General features: G+C 48.5%; 2 protein-coding genes across 2 annotated transcripts; one reads left to right on the top strand and one right to left on the bottom strand.

Moving 5' to 3' along the window:
- The first annotated feature begins 1,238 nt into the window (after nt 1–1,238).
- Nucleotides 1,239–3,783, top strand: CLPS (colipase). The gene is made up of 3 exons (XM_049765299.1): nt 1,239–1,325; nt 2,533–2,655; nt 3,649–3,783. The coding sequence occupies exons 1-3, from the start codon at nt 1,239–1,241 to the stop codon at nt 3,781–3,783; spliced, it is 345 nt and encodes a 114-aa protein (XP_049621256.1).
- A 10,861-nt stretch (nt 3,784–14,644) lies between these two features.
- Nucleotides 14,645–16,538, bottom strand: CLPSL2 (colipase like 2). Its single transcript, XM_049765300.1, has 3 exons — nt 16,410–16,538; nt 16,097–16,219; nt 14,645–14,769 (listed from the first exon to the last, which is right to left on the bottom strand). The coding sequence occupies exons 1-3, from the start codon at nt 16,482–16,484 to the stop codon at nt 14,674–14,676; spliced, it is 294 nt and encodes a 97-aa protein (XP_049621257.1). The 5' UTR covers nt 16,485–16,538; the 3' UTR covers nt 14,645–14,673.
- Between the last annotated feature and the right edge of the window lie 3,652 nt (nt 16,539–20,190).

Raw genomic sequence — 20,190 nt, 5'->3', positions numbered from 1 at the left:
TGTCTGTAATCCTGGCTATAGAAAGGTGCCATCAAGTGAAGAAACTGAGGCTGGGGTGGGGGGAGTTGGACATTTCACTTGCTACTTTGTACTGAGCACTGAGGCTGGGTCTGTGGGTCAGAGCCCAGTTGTGGGGCAGGTCCATCAGGGCCCTCTCTTGGGTGACCACTGAGTCTACCAGGCCATGACAAGTACCCCTATCTCAGGGAAACTGCCTGTGGGACCCAGGTGAGCACACATTCACAGCTGCGACTTCCCAGGGGCCCCTAAGACTTCTCACTCTTGGCCAAGCCCAACAAACTGGCAAACATACACAAGGTCTCTGCTGAAGGAGCAGAAGCTTTAATGAAGGGCGAGGAGGGGCAAGTGTCTGTGCTAGTACCAAGTGAGGCAGGAGGGAAACTGAGAGAATCCTTAGTGAAGAAGCTTCTACGTTTTTTTGTAATCAGTCTTGGAGATGCCCTGGGTGAGGACAGGAAGGAAGGACACTCAAAAGAAGCTTTCCTGCAGCCAACAAAGGATGGACTGGAAAAGTTGGAAAAGCTGGAGGCTGAGGCCTCTTCTTTCATGTCAGTTCCTCCTCATCTACTCAGACTTGGGTAGACCAAAAACAAGATCCAGGCAGAGGGTGAGGAGAGAGGTACTGAGGGAAGTAAAATGTAAGGAAATGATCAGTTGGGGTATCTCTGGTCTCACATGGGGGGGGGGGCATATCAAGAAGCTCAGGGCACAGGAGGCGGTTAATGGCCACCCTAAGAACAGCCTGAGGGTGGCTTCCCAACCAAGGCCTGTTCTGATAGGAAACATGACTGTGTTTGGCATCTATGGCTTAAACCATTCTTGAAATTGCAAATATATAAGATTGCATATATATAAGAAGTTCAGAACAAAGTCTGCAGTAAGAACCTGAACAGTTCCTTGCAACTCAGAGCTCACAGGTTGGCCCATGATGTAACATTCCCGCCTGCCCCCAGGTTCCAACACACACAGAGCAAGTGCAAAAAGTGGCAGCTGCCCTGGAGCTGATCCCACTGGCTTATCAGGTGCCCTCCCAGCCCCCCCTCATAGCAGCTGGGCCACAGCTGGGCCTGTGCTCACGGCAGACCCTGAGGAAGGGCAAGGAGGTGGGTCACACGTGGACACTTGGGGCCCTTTTATAGCCTCAGGGCCCCAACGAGCCCTGCATTCTGCCACCTGCCCTACCAGTTGTTCCCTGCCCCAGCTGTACTTCTTCCATCATGGAGAAGATCCTGGCCCTCCTGCTGGTCGCTGCCATCTCCGTGGCCTATGCAGTGCCCGATCCCCGGGGAATCTTCATAGGCCTGGTAAGGATTTCTTCAGCCCCATCTTTCCTAGCAAAGAGCCCCTGGGCTGGAGATCCTGTTAGATTTCCAACTCTGCCCTGCCCTCACCCACCACTCTACCACTAAGCCAGCCCCCAAAGAGTTTCTCCAGAAAAGTCCCCAAGTGCCACCCAGGCGGGGGAGTGGCACATCCTGGAACAAGCCCCTCATCTCCTCCTCATCTCCTGGGACCCCTAGAAGACTGTTTCCAGGGCCAGAGAGATAGCACAGCAGTAGGGTGTTTGCCTTGCACGCAGCCAATCCAGGATCGACAGTAGTTTGAATCCCGGCATCCCATATGGTACCCCGAGCCTGCCAGGGGCGATTTCTGAATGCAGTCAGGAGTAACCCCTGAGCACCGCCAGGCATGACCCAGAAACAAAACAAATAAAAATAATGTAAAAAGAGGGCCCGGAGAGATAGCACAGCGGCGTTTGCCTTGCAAACAGCCGATCCAGACTAAACGTGGTTGGTTCGAATCCCAGTGTCCCATATGGTCCCCTGTGCCTGCCAGGAGCTATTTCTGAGCAGACAGCCAGGAGTAACCCCTGAGCAATGCCGGGTGTGACCCAAAAACCAAAAAAAAAAAAAAAATGTAAAAAGAAGGCTGATTCCAAAGAGGCAGAGCTAACTTTGAGCTTGAGTTTTGCGCAAGTCTAGAGCCTCGTTGCCACCTCCTACCCTCCCCTTCAGATGCATTTGCCTGGCAGGTGCCTGTGTGAGGGTGGGTGGGTAGAGTGTCCCTAGATTATCCAGGACATCATTGTGGAGGCAAAAATCCATGTGGGCATGGGGAGGTAGGGAATGGGGAGAGTCGTTTTCCAAGGAGAAATTCCTATACTTTCATGCATTTTCTCAAATGAGAGCCTGCCTGGAGGTCTATCACCCATGAATGCTCCAGAAGGGAACATTGAAGCATAGAAAGGAATTGGGTGATATAGAGTCACCAGGGGGTTTAATTGGTGGCTCAGCTCTCCCTGAGACCCCAGGATTGTGCCCATCACAGGCTTCTGGCACACTAAAGCACCCACTTCTTACATGGGTGGGAGGTGGGGACGGGGGTGGACAGGAGGTCACACACCACCGGGGGAGGCCCTATCTAGTCACTCACAAGGATCTGGTGGTGAGGGAAAGGAGGTGCAGAAGCTGGAAGTGGGTCCCCCCTGACTGTCGCTGTCCCTACCTGCAGGAAGAAGGCGAGCTCTGCATGAACAGTGCCCAGTGCAAAAGCAAGTGCTGCCATCGTACAAGCGGGTTGAGCCTGGCCCGCTGCGCCCCCAAAGCCAGCGAGAACAGCGAGTGCTCCACCTGGGTAGGTACTGGACAGGGATGGAGAGAAGAATGGGGTGAGGGTGCCCCTGGGCCTCCCAGAGGCCCCTCTGCCTAAGTAGAAGGGGGAGCAATTGGGGCCGGAGAGATAGCATGGAGGTGAGGCATTTGCCTTATATGCATAAGGTTGGTGGTTCGAGTCCCAGCATCCCATATGGTCCCCTGAGCCTGCCAGGAGTGATTTCTGAGCATAAAGCCAGGAGTAACCTCTGAGTGCTGCCCAGTGTGACCCAAAAACCAAACCAAAAAAAAAACAGAAGGGCAAGCAAGCATCTGAGCCTTGGGATGGATGCAGATTCCTTATCCCCATTTCCCCGGTGGGTCCATCTCCTTACCAAGAGCCTGGGGCCTGAGTGGTGATACAAGTGGTAGGGCGTCTGCCTTGCATGTGCTAACCTAGGATGGACCGTCCCCCAAGCCAGGAGCGATTTCTGAGCGCATAGCCAGGTGTAACCCTGAGCGTCACCAGGTGTGGCCCAAAAACCAGGAGAAACCCCTGAGCATCACCAGGTGTGGCCCAAAAACCAGGAGAAACCCCTGAGCGTCACCAGGTGTGGCCCAAAAACCCTGCTGGGGCATCCCAGAGACAAGCCATGAAAGAGACCAGATAACCCCACTGCTTGCTGCCTGGTATGACCCAAAAACCAAAAAACAAACAAACAAAACAAAAAACCAAAAAAGAAGGGAGAGCAAGTATCCGAGCACTGGGATGGATGCAGATTCCTTATCCCCATTCCCCGGTGTGTCCATCTCCTTACCAAGAGCCTGGGGCCTAAGTGGTGACACAAGTGGTAGGGCGTCTGCCTTGCATGTGCTAACCTAGGATGGACCGTCCCCCAAGCCAGGAGCGATTTCTGAGCGCATAGCCAGGAGTAACTCCTGAGTGTCACCGGGTGTGGCCCAAAAAACCTGCTGGGGCATCCCAGAGACAAGCCATGGAAGAGACCAAGTAACTGCACTCTCTGTGTCTCTGCAGAACCTGTCTGGGGTTTACTACAAGTGCCCCTGTGAGCGCGGCCTGACCTGCGAGGCGGACAAGACCATTGTGGGCTCCATCACCAACACCAACTTCGGCACCTGCCACGATATAGGCCGTCGGGCCCAGGAGTGAAGCCGCATGCAGCCGGCGCCCCAATCTCTGTCTGACACTTCCATTTTCTGATTGGTTTCTTGGCGATTAAAGCCTGTCAGCAAGTTCTTGCTGAGTTTGTGTCTTCAGGTTATGCAGGGAGGGATCAGAGCGTTGCAGGATAAGGTGGAGCTGTTGAGCTGTGCAGCAGAGGCAGCAATCATGGCTAGGAAACCTTGCATTTCTGGGGAGCAGTAATACCTCCTTAAGATACTGTTCTGGGTTGTCCCATAGTCGTTGTCCTTGTGCATCAAATGTCCTTTGTGCATCAAAATGTACCAGGTCCCTGTCCTGAGCTCTCAACTTTCTTTCCTCTTGCACCAACTTGCAAGCACTACCAGGATGCTCAAGAATAAGAACAAGGGGCCCGGAGAGATAGCACAGCAGCGTTTGCCTTGCAAGCAGCCAATCCAGGACCAAAGGTGGTTGGTTCGAATCCCGGTGTCCCATATGGTCCCCCATGCCTGCCAGGAGCTATTTCTGAGCCGACAGCCAGGAGTAACCCCTGAGCACTGCCGGGTGTGGCCCAAAAACAAAAACAAAAACAAAACAAAACAAAAAAAGAATAAGAACAAGGGCCTTGCAAATGCCTTGCAGGTAGTCGACCTGGCTTTGATCCTTGACATCCCATAGGATGCCTGAACACCAACTGGAGTAGTTCCTGAGCACAGAGCCAGGAGTTACCCCTGAGTGCTGCTGGATGTGGCCCCAAAACAAAAACAGACAAACAAATATAGTAAAGGGACTGGAGTGTTAGTATAGAGAAAAGGGTGTTTGCCTTGCAGAAAGTCAACCTAGATTCCAGTCCCCACATCCCATATGGTCCATCCCTCTCCACCCCCAGCATCTTCAGGAGTGTAATTCCTGAGTATAAAACCAAGATAAAGGGGCCGGAGAGATAGCATGGAGGTAAGGTGTTTGCCTTTCATGCAGGAGGTCATCAGTTCGAATCCCGGCGTCCCATATGGTCCCCCGTGCCTGCCAGGAGCAATTTTTGAGCAGACAGTCAGGAATAACCCCTGAGCACTGCCGGGTGTGACCCAAAAAAACCACAAAAAAAAAAAAAACCACAAAAAAAAAAAAACCAAGATAAAGTCCTAAGCACCACCAGGTGTGGCCCAAAAACAACATAAAGGGAGTAAGATGACAAATAATGGCTGGTTTACCAATGATTCTGAGTTGAGAATATCTGTCTTTATTTTATAGATAAAAGAAACTAAGGTTCAAAGAGGTTAAGTAACTTGCCCAGGGTTGCACAATTAGAAAAAGTCGATACCCCACTTAACTCCACCCAACGTAGACCCTTTTTCCATTCCCTATTTTTGCTCAGTTGTCCATATGAGACAAACAGTAGGAAAGTTTGTGTATGCTTAAGAAAAACATGTGTGCTGGGAATGCAGCACAGTGGCAAACACTTGTCTTGCATGTGTGAGGCCCTGAATTTGAACCGTGACATCACACACACACACACACACACACACACACACACACACACACACACACACACACACACACACAATGAAACTGCAACCTGGAAACCTTCTGGGTTTCCAGACAGGGCTGAAGTCTTTGCCTCTGAGATGAACAACTGGAGACTAGGAGCCTTAGTAAGAATGCTGAGGAGGACCCGGAGAGATAGCACAGCGGCGTTTGTGGTTGGTTCGAATCCCGGTGTCCCATATGGTCCCCCGTGCCTGCCAGGAGCTATTTCTGAGCAGACAGCCAGGAGTCTGGGAAAGCAACTCTCTGGCAAAGGAAAAGTGACTGCAGGGACTTGCTGAGACTTTTTTTTTTTTTTGGTTTTTGGTTTTTGGGTCACACCCAGCAGCGCTCAGGGGTCACTCCTGGCTCTACATTCAGAAATAGCTCCTGGCAGGCTTGGGGGACCTTATGGGATGCCAGGATTCAAACCACCGTCCTTCTGCATGCAAGGCAAATGCCCTACATCCATGCTATCTCTCTGGCCCCTGGCTGAGACTATTAACAACCTTCTCACTGGGGCCATGCACATTGCTACCCATGCAATACTGGTGTTGATGAGCTGGGAAAGAGCAGATGGGTTGTTACGAGATGAGATGTTATCAGTTCAAGGAGAGGCATTCTGAGGTGTGGGAATCCTATCTTAACCCAATAGAGGGCTATGGCTCTGAGGCAGATCTGGGTCCTTCTTGCTGGTGCCCAGAATTACCACTGGAGGAGGCTCTTTAATTCACTCTTTTGCACATCTACTGAATAGCCACAGAGTCAATACTCAGTCCTGCAGTATGGACAAGTATGTAACTGTGCTCTAGTGATAAGGACAAGAGAAAAGTATCTCTGCTTTTTAGAAGCAAGTAGAGAGTTGTGCCCTACAAAAGCAAGTAACGAAAGGTCCCTCACCCCTGGATCCCCATATTAAATCACTTCTACTTGAAATACCTAAAATTAGGCAGGAGAAAGAAATGGGCTGAGCTCATGCTTGCATTCATGAAGCCCAAGTTCACTCTTAAACAATGCCAGGCATGTACACTTACTCCCTGCCTCCCAATTTTTTAAAATAAATACCTGGACTGGTTCTTGTTTTTCTACACTGAATCTGGCTAATACAAGACTGCTGAAAGAAGAGCATTTGATGACTATGGTGGTGCTGGCTTTCCACTTTTTATAGGGGTGCCATACCTGGCAATGTTCAGGCCCTATCTTCCTGGCAGTGTTTAGAGGACTGAGAATCAAAATCAGGCCTCCTATATGTAAAGCATGCTCTCCCTGGCCCCAGGATGGGGTGGTTTAGTTTTTGTTTTGTTTTATTTGGTGGATACACTCAACAGTGATCAAGGCTTACTCCTGGCTCTATGCTCAGGGATCTTTCCTGGCTTGGGAAGCTATATGGATCAAATCCAGATCATCTGTGTGTTAAGTAAGTCCTTTACCCACTGAACTATCTCCTGGTCTCATGGAGCATACGGTGGTTTAAAAGAATCTTTTTATCACCACGACGAGTCCACAGGAGTCACCACTTTCTTTTCTTTTCTTTTCTTTTTTTTTTTTTTGAGGGGGGAATCACACCCAGTAGCACTCAGGTTACTCCTGGTTCTATGCTCAAAAAATAACTCCTGGCAGGCTTGGGGACCATATGGGATGCCTGAATTCAAACCACCGTCCTTCTGCTTGCAAGGCAAACACCCTATCTCCATGTTATCTCTCCGGCCCCAGGAGTGACCACTTTCTAATTCACATAAAGAAGTTCTGGGCCCAGAGAGATGGCACAGCAGCGTTTGCCTTGCAAGCGGCCAATCCAGGACCAAAGATGGTTGGTTCGAATCCCAGTGTCCCATATGGTCCCCCATGCCTGCCAGGAGCTATTTCTGAGCAGACAGCCAGGAGTAACCCCTGAGCACCACCGGATGTGGCCCAAAAACCAAAAAAAAAAAAAAAAAAAGAATTTCTGGGACTAAAATAAATAAATAAATAAATACATAAATAAATAAATAAATAAAAAAGAAGTTCTGGGGCTGTGGCCGTAGCATTGATGCTCTCTGCCTTCTTTGTTCTGATTCCAGGAGCTCCTCCCCTTGCTTTGACTTTCCTAGATCCTCCTAGATATTCAGCTATAAAAGCAGCATGTTTACATAGTTGAGCCCTTACCAATATCTAACACTACACCCTTAGATTCTTGTTATCTGATATGGTGACAAATAGCCAGTTCTGTGCTAAGTTCTAGATATGTGACAAATCTAAATTGAGAGAAGTCTAAAGTACTAATTATGATGGTAGTTTGTTTCATTTTGTTTTGTTTGGGTCTCTCACCTGGCAGTGCTCAGAGGCTTCTCAAGTTTAGGGGTCACACCTGACAAGACTCAGGGGACCCCAAAGTGGCCTACCACTGAGTCTCACCTCAGTAGGACTCTACAGATTGAATTTCAAACACCAAGAAGAATGGAAAATATATTGACTACTTCAACATGTTGGAATGATGACTTTTTGATTGGGTTATATATTATCAGAACTGGTTCCACCTGTTTCTTTTTCTTTGGGGGGGGGAGGGGCCACCCCCAGCAGTGCTTACGGCTTACTCCTGGCTCTACACTCATGGCAGACTTGGGAACCATATGGGGTGCCAGGGATTAAATGCAGGTCTATCATAAGTAAGACTTTATGCACTATATTATTGTGTGGGCCCCTTTCTTTACTTTCTTTTTTTGGGGGGTCACACTCAGCAGCACTCAGGGGTTACTCCTGTTTCTATGCTCAGATATCACTCTTGGCAGGCTCGGGGGACCATATAGGTTGCCGGGATTCCAACCACCGTTCTTCTTCATGAAGGCAAATGCCCTACCTCCACACTATTTCTCAGGCCCCTCTTTCTTTACTTTCTTTCTTTTTCTTTCTGTCCTTTCCATTCCTTCCTCTTTCTTTCTTTTTCCTTTCTCTTTTTCCTTACTTTCTCTTCTTTTTTTCTCACTTTCTTTTTTCTCTCCCCTTTCTCACTTTTTTCTCTTTCTTTTTCTTTCTTGTTTCAGCCAGCTGTGCTCAGGGCTTAATTCTGGCTTTCTGAACTCAGGGATCATTCCTGATATGGGAAAGAACTCTGGTCAACCACACACCAGACAAGTTCCCTTCGGGCTATGCTATCTCTCCAGCTCCTCCACCTGTTTCTGTTTATTTTGTTAAAATGACTTTCAAAAATAATGATAAAAATAAAGGTGGTTCTTAGAAAAATTTCACATGTGAGGGAAGCTCACATTTTTTCCCCTGGAAGGCTGCTGCTGTAGAAGATCATATTTCTTTCTTTGGTGGTGCCAGGCATTAAAGCCAGGGCCTCACATGTACTAGAGACACATTTCCAGGCCTGAGGAGTTATTTTTGTTGCTTTTCAGCGTCAGAGAATTCATTCTTTTCTGCAGTGAGGAGATCAAGCCTTAAACCTTGAAGTCTTTTCTCCCCACAAACATTTCCATTCTAGTAGTGATGGCTCCATCATGACAGTTCTCTCTCTCTCTCTTTCTCTCTCTCTCTCTCTCCCTCCCTCTCTCCTTTCTCTTCTTTCTTTCTCTTTCTTCTCTCTCTCTCTCTCTCTCTCTCTCTCTCTCTCTCTCTCTCTCTCACACACACACACACACACAGGAACTAAAGAGCTGGATTTTGTGGCGGGCCCAAAACATGTCAGAGTGGGGTAAAAACTTTAAAAGCACTTGAAAATAGGCTTGTGGGGAATGTGGGGGGGAAGGATCACACACCTAGCAAAGCTCAGGATCATTTCTGATTCTGTACTCAGGGAGCACTCCTATAGGACTCAGGGGATCATATATGGTACTGGGAATTGAACCTGGGCCGGCCGTGTGCAAGGCAAGTGCCCTACTTGCTGTATCCTTTGGGGTCTCTCATCGCCTAAAAACAATGTCTTCGAAAAGATCTCAGGTGCCAGCCTTCGCTCACTGGATCTGTATTCTTATTATTGCAGGTCCACAAAACAGCTGCAGAGACACGAGGGTCAGCAGGTGAAGAGCCTAAGCCTTGGTGTCCTAACTGCTTCCCCCTTTCTTCCCCACTCAGAGATCTGACCCCGATGCAACCCAGCCCAGCCTGCCCCTGTTCCAGAGACTGCTAAAGACACTGGCTCTTCCTGATCTCAACCCTCTCTCCCTGTCCCTCCCCTAGTGGTGAAACACTGGGAAATAGGGCCAGGACCACACAGCTCTTTTTCGGGGGGGGGGGGGGTAGGAATGGTATAGGAGATTTTGGGTCTCTGAGCCACACCTGGCGGTACTCAGGGGCAATTCTGACTCTGAGCTCGAGGGTGACTCCTGATGGCGCTTGGGGCAATCAACCACGGTCAGCCTCCTGCAAGGTGGCACCATCCCATCTGTGCTCTTTCTCCTGCCCAGGAACACTGGCAGGAGTTTAGAAACTCCTGGGAGGCTGGGCTGGGCAGTGGGTGGAGGGACAGCAGATGGAGAGTGGAAGAGGGAGAACTAAGTTGCTCAACGATTTCTCATTCTTCGGAAATCACATGTCAGATCTAGCTGACAGAATCACGGGTTGAACTTGAGGAATATCTGCAAAAAAAGCAAAAGGCTAAAAATGACTTTGCCCCTTGACCTGAGACCTGAGGCCTACCCATGGCATAGGCTCCTGGGTATTTTATGCTCATGGGCCAGAGGGGTGGCTCCAAGGTTGGGGAACAGGGTCTGCATGTGGGAGACCCAGGTCCCATTTGCAAGTATGGCCCCCAAATAAAACAAAAGTGCCCTTCCAGCTTCGTCCTTGGCATCATCTTTTCTGTCTCCACACCCACCGGTCTCTAGCTCTTCTCACTTCCTTCACTGACTGTTCAGCTTTCTCTCTTGCACCTTGAGAGCAGATACTGCCTCAGTCTCTCTAATGTACCCCATACCCAGGGCCATACTAGCAGGTAGTAATTTGATCTGAGCCCCAAGTAGAACCATTTGGAACCACTTTAGAGCTAGACAAGCTAGCAGTGTCCATTTAGTGTCCCCAGGTATGGGAGCCCAAATAGAAATAGAAGTGGGGACAGGATAGTTAATACAGTGGACAGGGCATCTGTTTTGCATGTGGTTCACCCGGGTTCAAGTTCTGACCTCATCAGAAGTGATCATTGAGGACAGATAAGTGTGCTCAAAAAATAAATGAGAATTTTGAATGGCTGATCAGACCCTGTGGTTTGCCTAGACTAGAGTAAGCCCCTAATAAAGGTGGTATTCTTTTTGTTTGTTTGTTTGTTTGTTTTTGGGTCACACCCAGCAGCACTCAGGGGTTACTTCTGGCCCTACACTCAGAAATCGCTCCTGGCAGGCACAACGGATCATATGGGATGCTGGGATTCGAACCACTGTCCTTCTGCATGCAAGGCAAACGCCTTACCTCCCTGCTAACTCTCCAGCCCGCGGTACTCTTTTTTATCTTCAGAATCAGAAGGTCTCTGTGTAAGAGGTATTTCAGAATCATGCAATCCAAAGGTGGAACATCAAACATTAGGAATGTTTCGTTTCTCAAATAAATGTTGGAAAGCAGAGAAGTTGCAACATTTCCTCCAGCTGAAGGATCAAGCAATAGAATTCTAGCTTTGGTCTTCCCATCTCCTTTCCTCTTTCATTACAATTTCAGTGACTTTGTCACCTGTCCAGCCAGGTACATTTCTGTAGGCTGGTTTGGTGAGCACCAGAATGACTTGTCCAGGACATAGTGCTTAATGTGGTGGGCAATGTCAGTGGACAAAGGGAACAGACTCAGGAGGCCTGGGCCTGGGCAATAAAAGCAGAGAAGACAGAACAGTGAGGGTCAATTTGTTCTTTTTATTTGGTTTTTGACCTAAGCAGTGCTTAAGGTTTCCTTCTGGCTCTGTGCCTTGGGATCACTCCTGGCAAGACTTAGGGAAAACATATGGGGTGCCGGGGATAAAATCTGGGTCGGGCATGTGCAAGGCAGGTGCCATTCCTGCCATTCTATATTTCTAGCCCCCATGAAAGTCAATTTAAGTCAAAACAAACAGGTCATTCAGAACTCCTTTGGCTGCCCTGGGAGAGTCCATTGCCATTTCTGCCTTTCATGAACTATCCAATGCCCCAGGGCAGACTTTAATCCATGGAGTTTCTTGGGAAACTAGATTCTCAGTGTCAGAGAGTCTGAGACAATAGACAGAAAGAAGGAGAAGTGGTCTTCAGTAGGAAGCTCGCCACTGGGAGAAGACCAGGGATAAGTCAGGGACAAAGGAAACCAAAGTTCCTTCTTTCACGCCTATCAGCACCAAGCATGAAGAGCCTTTCTAGATGTGGGAATATCCAAACAAGAATCTACATATTAACTCCTATAAAGCAACAAAGCCCAGGACTGACTATCCCACTAAGACCCACTAAGATGTTGGTCTTTTGTTTTTGGTGGGAGTGCACACTGACAGTGCTCAGATCACTCCTGGTGGTGCTCAGGGGATTGATTATATAGAGTACTGGGTACTGAACCCAGGTTGACTATGTTCAAGACAAATGCCCTACTCGCTGTACTATTGCTTCAGCCCGTTTAACATATTTGCAGAGCATTGTGGGACAGAGATGGTTTCCTTCTCAGAAAGACAGGATAGGCCAGAGAAGAAAATTTATGCTTTTGAACTTGTGCTTTGGGGGCCCAAAGAAGCAACACAGTGACTTAGACCTTTGGCCTAACTAGAGTACAGACATGAGTTCTAATCTTGGTGTCCCATATGCATCATGCATGATCCCTTGCACCACTAGCAATTTCTGCCTGCACTATAGCCCAGAGTGTGGAAATGCCACAACACGGGGTGTGACCCCCGAGTGAGGACTGAACTATAAGGAACTGAGATCACCAAAACTAGGAAGTGAAACCACAGAGAGAATAGAGTGAAACCATAGAGAGAATAGTTCAGAGGTTTTGGGTTTTTTTTTTTTTTTTTTTTTTTTTTTTTAGTTTTGGGGCCACACCCGACAGCACTCAGGGTTTACTCCTGGTTCTGCATTTCAGAAATCATTCCTGGCAGGTTCAGGGACCATATGGGATACTGGGAATTGAACCCAGGTTGGTCACATACAAGGCAAACACCCTACCCACTGTGCCATTGCTCTGGCCCCCAGGGGAGGTTTCTTTCTTCAAAATATGTTTTATCGGGGCCGGCGAGGTAAGGTGTCTGCCTTGCAAGTGCTAGCCAAGGAAGGACCGTGGTTCGATCCCCCGGCGTCCCATACGGTTCCCCCAAGCCAGGGGCAATTTCTGAGCACTTAGCCAGGAGTAACCCCTGAGCATCAAATGGGTGTGGCCTGAAAAACAAAAACAAAATATATATATATATATGTTTTATCATAACACCATGAAGTTTTCATTATACAGTTGTTTCAGGCATTAAATTATCCAACACTAATTCCATTACCAGTGTGGCATGCCCTCTACGAGTGTCCCTGGCTTCCCACCCACCACGCTAGCCTGCCCCCTTGCAGACACAAACAAATTTACTTCATATTGTTTGTTACAACATAAAGGAAAATGGAAATAGCCATTCCCACATCATCAAGGGTCAATTTGAAATAATCGTTTTCTCTCTCTCTCAGAGTTTTATTAAAGTCATTGTCTGAATTTTTACTGGACTGTGATTGGTGCTAGCTGAGACTTCAGTGTTCCTATTAGGACTTACTGAGCTTGGTGGTCTGTTGGATTACTGAATCCTACACTACTCAGTGTTTTATTCTCCATTTCATTCTCAGTGATCTTCTATGCGATTTTTCCCATCAGTTTTGCTGTGATCCCACTGGGCTGACACTATGATCAGGGTATCAATGGCTGTGCATTCCACGATCTAGAGATCTGAAAAAAATTTGGTGACTTGACAGTTGAAAAGTTGAAGTTGTGAGCTAAAAAAATTTTTTTTTTCCTTTTTTTGGTTTTTGTGTCACACCTGGTGGCACTCAGGGTTACTCTTGGCTCTGCGCTCAGAAATTGCTCCAGGAATCAAACCCAGGTCGGTCCTGGATCAGCCGCATGCAAGGCAAATGCCCTACCGCTGGAAACGGCACTGGAGTTGGAAAATTTCTGTTGAGGGTGTGGGGTGTGGTGCTGGGCTGCTGCAGTTCATGCAGAAGGAGAATCTGCCCCCATCCATTTTGAGACAGCTCCAGAGTTTTCAGCTGGACCGTATTGTTTTGATTTTTTTATACTAAAGAAAGGGGAAGTGTGAGGTATATAGAGGTCTTAGTATCAGTCCTCTTTTGTATCTGTTCTCTCTGCCTCCTTTTCCTCCTCCTCCTGGGGGTAGGAGTGTGATTTTGGAGCAGAATAAATTAGGAGGCAAATATAGGAGAAGGCAGGTTTTTGCTGCAGGCTTGCAAGCTCTTGGATTGGAGCAGCTGGCTTGTTGGTAAACTAACTGCTTGTGTTCGACTTCTTTGCCTCTTTTTACCCACTTATCTGTGTGGATTATTTACTGGGGATTAATATAACTAATATAACTGAGCAGCTTCCCCTATCCTTACTGGATAGGAGATATGGGGTTTCCCTTTTCCTTTTGGGAATAACCAAACCCTAACCCAACATCCAGGGAATCAGATGCTTCAGACCTGACTACTTGGGAAGAGTTGGCAGCCATCATTTTTTTGGTGCTTAACAGTGGAGTTGGGCCATTTTTCCACCAGGAAGATGCATCATCTGTTTGGAATTTTTTGTGGGTAGAGGTCCATCCAGATATATCCTATGGGACTTGGGGTGTCTTGCAGTGTGGGAGCTAAAACTCCAGCTTTGAACAACTTCATAACTTTGCATCTCATGGTGATTCAATTACAATTTTTATGAATTAAAAAATAAAATAAGAATGTTTGAAAAATAAGAATAAAAAATAAACCAGAGGAGCAAGGCACTTGCCTTGGACATGACTGACCTGAGTTCGATCCCCAGATGGTCCCCCCCAAGCACAGCTGGAAGTGATCCCTGAGTTCAGAGGTCAGAGTAAGTAAATAAATGAGTTAAATAAGAGAAAACAGAGTAGATGGATGAGAGGGTTTTTTTGCCCTCACAGGCACTAACCTGTACGTCCTCTGTCTCTTTCTGTGTGTGTGTGTGTGTGTGTGTGTCTGTCTGTCTGTCTGTCTCTGTCTCTCACAAACACACGAGCCTTCTGTGTCCCTCACCTTGTTTCTTGGTGCAGAGCATTGAGGGACCCCCTCATTCCCACCTCTCCACACCCTCCACATTCCTGCCACATTCCCCCAGCGACCTTTCCCATGCATACCTCCAACCCAGCACTCTCTTCTCCCTCTTGCCCTAGGCCTGGAACCAGCCTGCTAGTGCCCATCCGTCCCTCTCTTAGGAAGCACAGGACAGCAGGTTTAAATAAAGTGGCACAGCTTTTATTGTCTCTGGAACTGACGTCCTCCTCTAAATCCAGTGGCACCGGCGGGGACAGTTGGGGTCCCGGGATGTGCAACTCAAAGCCATTCCGCAGGGACATATGATGTTGAGGGACCCCTTGGTCTGCAGGGAATGGAGGTGAGAACTTGGGGTCACTCGGGTGCAGAGAGGAGAGGGGAAGTTCAACCTGGGCAGGGGGAGGAACAAAGACAAGTGAGGGCGCGGGGAGTACTGGGGTCTTATTAGATGGACACCTTGAACCTCGGTGACCTGAGGCAAGTTCTTGAGCGGCTTCGCCTCAGTATTTTCATGCATCAGGGCCCGAAGCCCAGGAAGTTGGTTTGTGGGCCAGGTTGTTTCCTGGGGCTCTGTCAGCCTCCAGATGGGGCGGTGAGGGTGGAGCAGGAACTGAAGAAACCTGACCTCAGGATTCAACTCCTGCTTTCCACCAGCTGCCCCAGTCCTGCTCAGTTGTGCATGCAAACAGCCATGATCCCACTGGCTTCCCAATAGTGGGAAGGGGGGGGGGATCCTGTTTATACTGTGAGGGGCTTACTGAGCCCCAGGACCACCCTTGAATCCTCAGCTAACTAGACCATTTGATCCAATGCATGGACCCAGAGATGAGCCATTGCACAGGCCCCACTGTGTTAGGGGTCCACAGGTCCACACCCTGGGGTGCTTTGTGGACCTCCGGGACTACTTCTAGAGGTGCTTGGGGGTGCAGGCAGCAGAGAGATCCAGCTCCGGTTCCAGGACATACAGGCATGAACCTGATCCCCTAACTGTCTTCCCAGGTCCCAAGTACGTTTTGAAGCCCCATTCGACAGATGAGAAAACTAAGGTGCCACAAGAGGAAATGCCCTAAGTGAAGTCCTGAAAGAAAGGCTGCAGGGCCACTGCTCACAGAATCTCGGGTTACGGGTGGCAGAGAGTAGGGCCATGAGGAAAAGACTGAACCTCTCTATGCCCTTTGTTTCATTGAGGCCGGCCAGATGCTCATTCATTCCACAAACTTTCACAGAGCACCTATGTGGGCGCCAAGTTCGGAGGGTGGGAGATAAAGGCACTGCCCCCCCCTGCCCCGCCCATGCAGGCAGAAGGCCTGGGCCAGTGCCAGGGCAGGAAGAAGGCACAGGAAGTCAATCCTGTGGACATGAGGGAAGAGCTTCCTGCCCAGGTGTCTGGTGTGGGAGCTGCGACTTCCCCAAGCACTGGGGGACCGAGCAGAAGTGGCCAGACGGCTGTATACTTTCTGTTTTTAGTTTGGGGGCTTTTCCAGCTCTGAGCCAGCAGGGCTGGGTAGGTAAAGGCCACACCCTGTGGAGCTGGGGGGTGTGGGGAAATTATGCCGGTGTTGGGGACTCCTGCATGCAAAGCAGCCACTAAACCCTCTCTCCAAGCCCCCACCCTACAGCAGAAGGGTTCCCTCCCACACACCCCATCTCACCTGGGGCAGGCACAACTTTGTGATTCCAGCTTTGGGGGCGCAAAAGGAACCGCCGATGTCTAAGTTGATGAGACAACAGTCACTGGAGCACTCTGAGTGGTGGGAGCACCCAGCCCCTTCCTTCTGCAGGGACAGTCCCTGTCAACCAGTAGCCCCCAGCAGTGCAGGAAGAAAGGTCCCTGCCTTGCTAAGACTGCAGGGGGTCCAGGATGAGGAGCTCCAGAGGGCCACACCCAGAAACTAATCCCCCAATAATGGTATCAGCTTGCTCTGGATCCAGGCCGCAGTGGGCAGTTCTGCCTCTCTGACTTACCTTTAAAGATTTCCTATTGAAGTCACCCCCACAGAGGAGCAAAACCCCTGCCAGGATCATCAGAATGGTGCCCATGGCCTGGGTGGCAGAAGTGGGGCACTCTGAGAGGGAGGGAGGCCCTGCGGATGAATCCTGCTTCTCTGCCACCTGTCCTGGCCCTCCGGTGCAGGCAAAGGGAAGTTAATGGTTAATAGACCGTAGGAGGGAAGCTCCACTCCCAGCAAAGGGAAGAAACACACTCAGACCTGTAGTGGGCTGGACTAGACAGTTTAGGGACCAAGGGGCCTCCATGCATGTTATTTGTTTGTTTCTGTTTTGGGGTCTGTTCTTTAGGGTCTGTGTTTGGGGATCACTCCGATGAGTCTTGGGGGACCCTCTGTGGTGCTGGGAATTTAATCAGGGTCAGCCTATGCTTAACCCTGTCCTATCTCTTCAGTCCTGTGTGCATTGGTACCCATTGCAAACATCCAATTAAACTTGGTTTGTAAGCATAGAGGGCCAGGATGTAGCTCCGTGAGAGAATGTCTCCATGCCATTCCCTAGAACTGCACACATGGCGTGTCCGTGCACACACATACATGTAAAACATATGGTGAACTGAAATTAGCTTCCATCTTAGTCTTCTGCCTTCTCTGAACTTGCTGCACCAAACTGGCCCCACTCCACACCCCTTTATCTTTTGGATAACGAAGCCTGATTGCTAGGGGTCCCCTCTGGCCCTCTCCACACCCCAGCTGGTCATTTATCAGAGTCAAGGGGTCAGAGGAGATGACCACTAAGAGCGTGATCCCTTCCGGCCCAGAGTTGCTGATTGTAGAAGATTGCCCGTGAATTACAGGAAAGTTAAAACAGAGGCGAGGGCAGAAGGAAACAGAGGAAGAGGAGATATGTGATTAAAGGAAGTATCAGCCATTAGAACTGGGGGGAAAGGGAGTGCCTCACAATTGCCCTCTGGACAAAACATTCATTCCCCTCCTGGTCCCCCTTCCTGCCTATTTTTAAACCTCCCCTTTAGAGGGGCCAGATAGAGTAAGGCATTGTTTGCCTTGCATGAGACTGACCTGGGTTCAGGATTTTATTTCCAGCACCATATATGGTTCACCTGGGAGTGATCCCTGAGCATAAAATAAATCTCCACTTTGTGAAATCACTCCAGGTACTGTACCTCCAACCCCAGGTGGACGGGTCTGAAGAAGCAGGGTAGTGGCAAACAATTAATAAGCCAATCAAGAAAGAATCATGGGGGTCCGGGCGGTGGCGCTAAAGGTAAGGTGCCTGCCTTGCCTGCGCTAGCCTTGGACGGACCTCGGTTCGATCCCCCGACATCCCATATGGTCCCCCAAGCCAGGAGCAACTTCTGAGCACATAGCCAGGAGTAACCCCTGTGCATTACCGGGTGTGGCCCAAAAACCAAAAAAAAAAAAAAAAAAAAGAAAGAATCATGGAATCAGTGGCTTTTCAACTCATGGTCTCTACCTGAGCCAAAAGTCAGAATGCCTCTTTCTTTATTAAATCAATACCCGTCCAACCAGGTGGGGCAGGATGGAGTAAGATTCAGGTGTGTTTTTACATATCAAAGGAAGGGGGGTTAAGGAAAGAGGAAGATGGGGGAATGCCTTTGTTTTGGGTTGATAGTTGGGTATCATCTTACAATTCTACCCTTTCTGTTTAAAATTAAAAAAGAGAGAGAAAAGCTACAAAAGTTATGTTCTACTGTTCTCCACCAAAAGTGGGAACCCCAGATCAGAACTTATAAAAGTGCTTATTATTTTGCATAGGCATAGTAAAAATTGGCTGTAAAAGTATCGTAAGACAGATTGTGATACATATTTTCAAAACAGCTTTTTCCAAATTCATAAATTTTTTCATAGACTTCTCTGAACATAAACATTAGAACCTTTCTGCAGATACACTTAATTTGAAGATTTTTAAACATTCTTACACCAAGGACTGTAATAGGAGTCTAGAATGTCTGAGATCCTTTTCCATAAACTTCCCTAAACAAAAAAAAGCACAAGAACATTTCTGCAAATTTATATATGATTTGAAAATTAGTTTGCAAAACAACGTTCTTATAATGAGAACTATAGAGCTCTAGCCGGCATGGGGTTTGGGGAGACCCCATATGGAAGGCCTTCTCCCTAACAGGTGCGCTGGGAACCTTGATAGTTCTCCTCTTCTGCCCCCCCCCACCCCCCCCCCCGGCCTCCAGGTCTTCCTGGGGTGGCAGCCCAGGTGGCCAGACAAGGTGGGTGTGGGGGGGGTCCCTCCTGGATGGGGTCCCAAGCTTTCCCCGCCCTTCCCCCTGCACTAGAGAGGGAAGGGCACAGGGTGGAGGGTGGGCAGATCCTGGCTTCCGGCTCTCTATCGAACCTTTCTTGATCTGGAGGCTAGTTCTAGCCGGCATGGGGTTTGGGGAGACCCCATGTGGAAGGCCTTTTCCTTAACTTGGGTGCACTGGGAGCCTTGATAGGCCCCCAGCCGTCCCCTCTTCTGTCCCCAGCCTCCAGGTCTTACCTGGGTTCCAGCCCAGGCGGCCAGAAATGGTGGGTCCTAACTTGGGGTGTGCTGAGATTTGCTCGGTTGCACTAAGTTTGTCACTGTCAAATTCTGACCAGTCTACATGTGGAAAAACCGCATGTATTAAGAGTATTCCCTATCCTAATGTTATGTTTTGCGTATCCAGAATGTCCATTTTGTATTCTGCCCTTTCCCACACCCCTACAAAGCTCATTTTTACTCCTTAACTCTCTCACCTCCCCCCAAAATCACTAACTCACATTACTCTTTTTAACTTCAGTACTGCACAGTCCTAATCACAGACCAAAGCCGTGCATTGTGTGAACAACCCTCAACTATTTCAAAAGACATAAAATGGACACGTATTTCTTTTGAATATTTTATGTGTTTTTTCTCTGACAGCTGTAAGTCTTACTAAATATTCTCTTATACAGTGATGATTCTAACCACTTTTTATCTTCTCTTTGTGAGCTGTTCAATAAGGAATTTTGGTGAAAGAGTCCCGCATTTTAATGCTGTTGTTTGAACCATGTCATGGGGATTGTTGGACTTGTTCTTATGACCCCATATGCGCCAATAACGCCACGTGGCATTGTTCCTTTTTTGCATAGGCACATTAAAATGGGAAAATACTATACATACAAATAAGATCCTATCTAATAGAGATTGGAACACACAAATCTTATAGTGCAAAGGGACCTTACACCCAGAACATTGACATAACGACCTGGCACAGGCCTCAGAAGAAAGGGCATTTTCCATTCACCCCTGAACCAGGGAAGCCATCCACGAAACATCCAGGCTTGTCTATAACATCACCTGGAAGTAATCCTCTACCACGGAAGACCCTACACTGCTCAGACATCGACCTGCTCAAAAGAGACTTCCCTTAACACTGAGAAGACTAAACAACAATGACCTGCTTACAGGACAGGCTCTCTGCATTGCCCTTTAGTTGTGAGGTGAAACTAGAGGATGCTCCACATCCTGACTTCAATGTAGGATATGCAGATTCCAGGATCTTTAATACAGAAACATGATACCAACAACAGAGATTATGTGAAAAATAAACGTGTGTTGGCACTACAGACAATGTCTGGATTGGACGATCTAGCTTGCCTAGAGCCTAGAGTTGGTCTTAGGCCAGGAAACTTCAGGGGTAGGGTCTCTTTGTATTTAGGCCAAGGTTATTCCTTTCCGTGCCCCTCTTATTTTGGTGGGCCTATGCAAACAACAATTGCCACTCTAACACCGTTTTTAC

The sequence above is a fragment of the Suncus etruscus genome, chromosome 18, assembly GCF_024139225.1.
Source record: "Suncus etruscus isolate mSunEtr1 chromosome 18, mSunEtr1.pri.cur, whole genome shotgun sequence".
NCBI classification, from domain to species: Eukaryota; Metazoa; Chordata; class Mammalia; order Eulipotyphla; family Soricidae; genus Suncus; species Suncus etruscus.
This window is presented reverse-complemented; position numbering and strand designations above follow the sequence as displayed.

What these genes read in the sequence shown, in the direction of transcription:
- CLPS (XM_049765299.1), top strand. Translation starts at nt 1,239, where the DNA reads ATGGAGAAGATCCTGGCCCTCCTGCTGGTCGCTGCCATCTCCGTGGCC. An exon ending in GGGGAATCTTCATAGGCCTG is followed by an intron (nt 1,326 to 2,532) that starts GTAAGGATTTCT and finishes CCCTACCTGCAG; the next exon opens with GAAGAAGGCGAGCTCTGCAT. An exon ending in ACAGCGAGTGCTCCACCTGG is followed by an intron (nt 2,656 to 3,648) that starts GTAGGTACTGGA and finishes GTGTCTCTGCAG; the next exon opens with AACCTGTCTGGGGTTTACTA.
- CLPSL2 (XM_049765300.1), bottom strand. Translation starts at nt 16,484, where the DNA reads ATGGGCACCATTCTGATGATCCTGGCAGGGGTTTTGCTCCTCTGTGGG. An exon ending in TCAATAGGAAATCTTTAAAG is followed by an intron (nt 16,220 to 16,409) that starts GTAAGTCAGAGA and finishes CTGTCCCTGCAG; the next exon opens with AAGGAAGGGGCTGGGTGCTC. An exon ending in CAAAGTTGTGCCTGCCCCAG is followed by an intron (nt 14,770 to 16,096) that starts GTGAGATGGGGT and finishes CATTCCCTGCAG; the next exon opens with ACCAAGGGGTCCCTCAACAT.